The 6,333-nt window shown below is 36.9% G+C and overlaps 1 protein-coding gene across 23 annotated transcripts in view; it reads left to right on the forward strand.

Annotated features, from left to right (window-relative positions):
* Zn72D (Zinc-finger protein 72D) overlaps window positions 1–5,599 on the forward strand; it is a 52,495-nt gene extending 46,896 nt beyond the window's left edge. For 14 of the 23 annotated variants that reach the window (XM_067130995.1, XM_067131001.1, XM_067131009.1 and 11 more), the window contains exons 13-15: window positions 295–507; window positions 2,904–3,060; window positions 4,508–5,599. In XM_067130995.1, coding sequence (XP_066987096.1) covers window positions 295–507; window positions 2,904–3,060; window positions 4,508–4,578 — 441 coding nt within the window. In that variant the 3' untranslated portion in view covers window positions 4,579–5,599. The remainder of the gene's footprint in view (window positions 1–294; window positions 508–2,903; window positions 3,061–4,507) is intronic. The other 9 variants (XM_067131004.1, XM_067130999.1, XM_067131012.1 and 6 more) reach the window with 1 other exon arrangement.
* Window positions 5,600–6,333: the final 734 nt, after the last annotated feature.

Consider the following 6,333-nt stretch of genomic DNA (forward strand, 5'->3'; position numbering starts at 1 on the left):
TTTAGTCCTCCAAATTGTAGACTGAAAATATGAGTTATGTTTAGTAATTGGTATTACACTTGATTTAAAGTTTAAAAGTCTGTTAAACTTTTTAAATACATATTTGACATTTTAATACTTTTGGGGCACAACCCATTACCCAATAATAAAGTTTTAAAGGTAGATACTGTTGTTTATAAAGTTGTACATATTCTAGGCTAAATATAGAAGTGAAATTCATTTTGACAAAATTGTTTGAACAAAATTTCAAATGTGTATTGAGTCTATCCATTTTAACCAGTAAATTTTTAACAGCAGGCCATGGAGTTAATGTGTGAGAAAGTTATAGCATCAGCTGGTCAACATTTAAGTCCTGGGGATGCTCTCAGAAGAGTATTTGAAGCATTAGCATCAGGACTATTGCTTCCAGGTTCTCCAGGCCTACTTGATCCTTGTGAAAAGGATCCAGTTGATGCAGCCTCATCACTTACAGCACAAGAACGAGAAGATATTACTGCTTCTGCACAGGTAGGAATCATTTAGTTGCCTTATTTTGTTTGTGTCATTTTAAAACTTTGGTTAGTAATTCCACATAGATGAGGCATTGTAACATCTAATCTACAACATCATAATTATCAAATTGTGTTGGGTATGGAGCAAAGTGGATTGCAAAGTGGAAGTCCGAAAATATACCAATTAGATATTTTTGTTCCTCGTTCACACAGAGTTCATTTACCATGTTCTAAAATGTTTTTATTATACAGGAACTTGTCATTAGATATGTGATGAACAAACATCTTTATATCTTGACTCAGGTGAAACATCTTTATATTTTACTGTGTCTTTTTCTTGATATCCAGTGATCATGTCTTGAGTTCCTGTGCATGATCTATAATTAAAGTCCTAAAGTAAGGGATGGCATTATGCAAGTTATGTCGTTAAAAGATGGCTGAATTTTTGGAACATTATGGCTTACTATGTTTCTTTTCTGCTAATCCCATAGCAGGGTAGTGCTGTCAGTGCACTATAGGCATCACTTAAGATTCTTTGCAGCATCCCTGTGCCCCTTAGCCGGAACCTCTTTCATTCCTGTTACTGCACCTCCATTCGTATTTTCTTCCACCTTATTTTCCACCCTCTCCTAGCAATCTTTTCATGTTATAACTGCGAGGTTTTCCTCCTGTTACACCTTTTAGACCTTTATACTCTCATTTACTCTTTCAGTGCTGAATGACCTCACAGGCCCTAGCACTTTCATACCTTGAAGATGTATTGTGTTCTCTCCGTGCATTATTTTTTCATGGTCAGTTGTGTTTTTATTTTTTGGGGTCTGATTTTTACCATATGCATAATCACCACTATTTTGTAATTTCTGAAAAACCAAAATCACATAATTTTATATTGTCATTTTAGGAGCCTGTGCCTCACAGGCAGTCACCACATTGCTCCCCAAGATCTGTCACAACTTGTGCCCTTTGAGTTGGGAAGCCAGGGGTGGCATAGTGGCTAGACAACAAACATCTTAAGAGAGAATTCAGTTGAGCTCACTTTCCCCTCCAGAAATGCTTTTGCTTACAGATGCATTGAAGATGCACACATGAGGTGAGACTTCATTTCAGGTTGTGAACAGAGGACACACCTCATTTGCACATAAACGTCTTGGGGAAAAGCACGTAGCGTGGTTATTGTGGCATTTGATTCAAGATTGTTTGAAGAGGCACTCTGTGGTGTCAGTAAGTGACAGCACAACCATCAGCCTAAATCAACAAATGGTAACATTTTTTCAAACTGTCTTTGTTGAGTTGTCATTTGGATGAATTCCAGGCAGTGGGAATAGTGGTCGCTACACCATGATTAATGAAGACTGGTTGTGATATGGGGTTCCCCAGTGATCAGTCTGTTGTGATATGGGGTTCCCCAGTGGTCAGTCTATCTACAGCCAGGTTGAACAGAAATCTACCAGTCTGTTGCTCCTCAGTCACAGACCTATGGGCAGGGATGGAGGATGCTTTCCAACATTGTTGGGACAATTTAGTGTATACATGTTCCTGTCTTCAATCTCCTCTGCAGGGTGATTGACAGACTGTTCATCAACCTGGGTCTTTGGATGACTGGTGGCCCCTTGTTGACTGCTGATCTGACTGACTACGTCTAGGTGCCAAGAGTGTTGCTCCTGTTTCAACTCTGTTCACAGGCATCATCAGGTAGTTCACATTCAACTGTTAGAAGTGGAGGTTATCCAGCTTATCCCGTAAGAGAGGGCTGAGGTATGTTGGGGTATCTACGTCATTACTCCGCAAATGTGTACCAAGGAAATTGGGCCATCTGTGATTGGTGTTATTGAACGGGTCTTTCTCCAGTCAGAGCTTCTGTTTCTTGGATCACAGACTGACCACAAGACCAGCTCCCCTCAATTGCTGGAATACAAGGCTGTTGCTCAGCCTTATCTCAAGTCTTCAAACTTAGGGGTTGGATAATTCCCTTCAAGTTACACGTGCTGATGAGAAGCCTCGAAAAGTCTTGTCCTTCGTGAGATCTTTGGCCCCTGGAGTGGGACGTCTCACTAATGTTATGGAGCTTTACTAGGTCTCTCTTGGTTTCTGCTCCGTGCTTCAGACAAAGACGTAACGCTTAAGACTATTTCTTGAAGCTTTGGCCTTATTAAGGATGGTGGAGAAGTTGCATGGCCTTGCCTGTCTTGTCTGGCAATTGGAGGAAAGGGGATCTCTCCTTTACTCGTAAGTTTGTAGCAAAATAGTACTGCCAAGATTTTTAATTGAAATTCATACTTTCATAAAGAATACATAGCCACTAGTAACTGGATGATATTGGTTAGTTTAATTATATTTTTATTTTAGATAATAAGACTGTATGTTTCACATTTTTAAAATTTGATTTATTCTTACCTGGTTGATTTATTTCAGCATGCTCTCCGGTTGATAGCTTTCCGCCAAATACACAAGGTGCTAGGTATGGATCCAATTCCACCCCCAAAATTTCAGAGAGGTGGCAGATTCACCCGAAAGAGACGAAGAGATAATTCCTCAGGTGAAGGCAATGACTCAGAGGGAGAATTAGAAGGTAAATTGAAGTTATGTTGTTGGTTATCAATAACAAAGCAGGTCAGCTTTCAAATTACAGGTATAAGCATGGTCTTAATATAGTTCAGAGCATCTGTTGGCCATAATAAATACAACTGGTTACAGTGTGTTAAACTAGCAGTTCTTTGAAATAGCTCAGGATTTTATAGGTGAAATATGTGAATCTCAAAAAGTGATGCTTTGTAGCCCACAATAGCTCCTAGTATTATCCTCAGGTGATCTTTGTTAAAACCTCCATGTGGTCTTCATTAGTTGATTGCCAGTGTTCAGTCTGAGAATTTTCAGATTACCAATGTAACATTGTGATTAGATCCAGTAGGTGGGACAGATAACTTAGAAGCAAGTTTAGGCTGTATTTAGGCTGCTTAGTGTTTTGTTTCTAGAAACACTACCATGCGCAGCAAATTTAGAAGTGCCTTGTTAATTGTTTTTTCTCCAAATTTTCTCTTTAAAGTTCATCCCATTTATATTGCAGTTGTACATTGCTTTTATCTTGTATGTTTATTGCTCATTCGTGTTCCTTTCTGAGCAGTGTCAAATTTCTCCAAGTTTCCCCCACGTGGGAAATCTCACAACCCCCCACAGAATGCTGTGTGCTTATGTACTACTATTGTTTCTGGGTATTTTCTAGTAACTTGATAGTTTATCAGAAGGGTGAAATCATATTAGTATTTTTTTATTTGTCTTTTTTTTTTTTTTCTGCTACCACAGAAAATTTGTCTGTTCTTAATCTCTCTTATTCTTGTTATGCCAGTTCCATGGAACTATATATCTTTGGGTAATGTAATAATTTCATCTAATGGGTCTTGAATGTATTTCGTGTGTTTACCATCATTTAATTTATTGCATTAGAAAATAAGTGACTTGTGGCAAGGTCAGGAGAACAGATTAATTGCATTTGTGAGTGATGCTACTCTTCTAGCTGTTTGTTCATTCTCCATGCCTTAGGTCTGTAGTTGCAGAGTTCTTGACTAGAGATGTGGCATGCGTGGAGTTTGGCTTCGGGGCATGAGGCTTAACCCCTCAAAAACTTGGTGGATGATAGTTGGTCAATCTATAATACTTTTGCCTTTACATTAAATATATTTCCCCACAATTATTCATGACCTTTCTTATAACACTTTTCAGCCTGATTTCCTTTTGGAACCCTCTTGGGTTTATGACTGACCATAAGCGTTGTCAGCTGAAGATTTAAACTATTTTCTACATGTTAAGGATTATGCAGCTGTAATTTTGTCAAATTAGATTACCTGTTTAGGTACATGAAAGGGACGAGTTTTTGTGTGCTTTTTGCAACTTGCAAAACATTACCCAAGAACAGTTTTGGTAGTTTTTTTTTTTTTAGAAAATAGAAACCTGCAATCTTAATTTTATCAACATTTTGAGATTTTAATCTGATTCCATTTGTCATTTTCTGATATTTTCAGGAGGAGATGGTAAAAAGGATAAGAAGGAAGATGAAGAGTTGAAGATGGACATGGACAAAGAGACCAAGTAATGGTGCTGGATCAAGCCAAGATATAAATATTGTATTATGAAGGGTTGTGTACCCTTGTTATCCATTTTGTTATAGAAGAATGTACTTTATATAATATTTTTTGAATCTGTTGCATAGATACCTTGAATGTATAATTGTTTTTTCTTATAGAAAAATGCAACATAGCCGCTTCCTTTAATCTGAACCAATTTGTTGCATAGGGATGTAACATGTATCAATAAAAACTGTTTTTCAAAGGTCTAAATTTGAGAACTAGAACTTAACTATTTTATGTTGTAACAGGTTTTTGTATTGGAATTTTGTGTTCAATTGATGTGCTAACATTATTTTAATGAGATTTTTAGTTAAATTTGAGAACTTTCAGTCTGTAGCCAAAAGAAAGTTTCTGTATTGAGTAATGTCCATTTGTAATTTTTTTATTATTTTTTTTGTCTAGAATTTGAGCACCAGTTACTGAAATGAGTCTCAATGGAATAGGATACATGAATAATCCCAATGATTGTTTACTGATGAACTAGTCCTCTGTACTGTATTTGATCTTTCAACATTCTGCCCTCCTTTTTTCTTTTGGATGCTTGACGAGCAGTGCAAGTTGTGTGAATGCCCTTTTTGTATTAGTATTTTTTTATTTAACAATTTTCGTAAAATAAGCTGTTAGAATCTATTTAATGAAAGTGTTGAGTCCGAAACGTGAAATATATTTGGGTGCAGTTTTAAGTATTAAGAGAAAGGAGACCATATATTTTGATCCGTGGTAAGATATCCTACAGGACGATTTTAAAGCTAGTCCATTTGGAATATGGTCCATGCAGGTCAAGATAATTTATGTAGCATTATATGGTAGATAAGTAATACTTTCATTTCTCCCAATAGTAAATTTAATGAGGGCTTTTGAGTTTTCCTGGTTATGTCAAAGTATAGTGTGCATGTAGCTCAGTTCCTGTGGACTACTGGAAAAACTAAAGATTTTCCTGTTGGTTATTGTGTCACATAGATTATAATAATAAAGTAATATAGATTCTATTTTGTTTTGGAGAATTTTTAAACCTTTAACCACAGAATAATTTTCTGAATTTCTAGTTGAAACTATACATAGAAAGTGACAGAAAATTTTACTGCATAATCTGAAAGTGAAAGTAAAGCTGAAAGGCATAATAGCAACATCCATTAACAGTATATTTCCACTGTACTATATATGTTGTTTCAAGAGAATCATACTTGGTCAAGAAGAAAGTATTTATTAAAGAATATAGTATCAGAGCTGTCAACAACTACACAAAACTAACTTCTGTCAGCTCCCAATGACTCATGGTCTGGAGGCTCTAACAATGACTGGGACTGTTGCAGAAAGCTTCAGCAACTCTTGGAAATCTTAACTCATGATAAGCTCCCATGTCTAGATTAGGAACCTTTACGATGCTAGGACCTGGAGAAAGTGATCATGAACATACCACTATGTCCACAAGTGGGAATAGAGGAAAGCTCATATCCAAATATCATGACTCCTTTCCCAGGGAAAACCTTGTACAGCTTCCCAACAACTTAGGAAAAACTGGCCTTAGGAAGTCTTCCTGGGATTGTTAATTGGCAGTCTTCTTCAAGCACAATAGTGTTAACTATGACAGAAAAAACCTGATCAGGAGTCTCCCATAGGGAGGTAGTGCCATTGGTGAACTGTAGGCAGTACTTGGCATTCTTTGGAGTGTCCCTTGGCTACAACCCCTTTCATCCCTTATACTGTACTTCCATTCATGT

This window comes from Macrobrachium rosenbergii, chromosome 29 (genome assembly GCF_040412425.1).
Source record: "Macrobrachium rosenbergii isolate ZJJX-2024 chromosome 29, ASM4041242v1, whole genome shotgun sequence".
NCBI lineage: Eukaryota > Metazoa > Arthropoda > Malacostraca > Decapoda > Palaemonidae > Macrobrachium > Macrobrachium rosenbergii.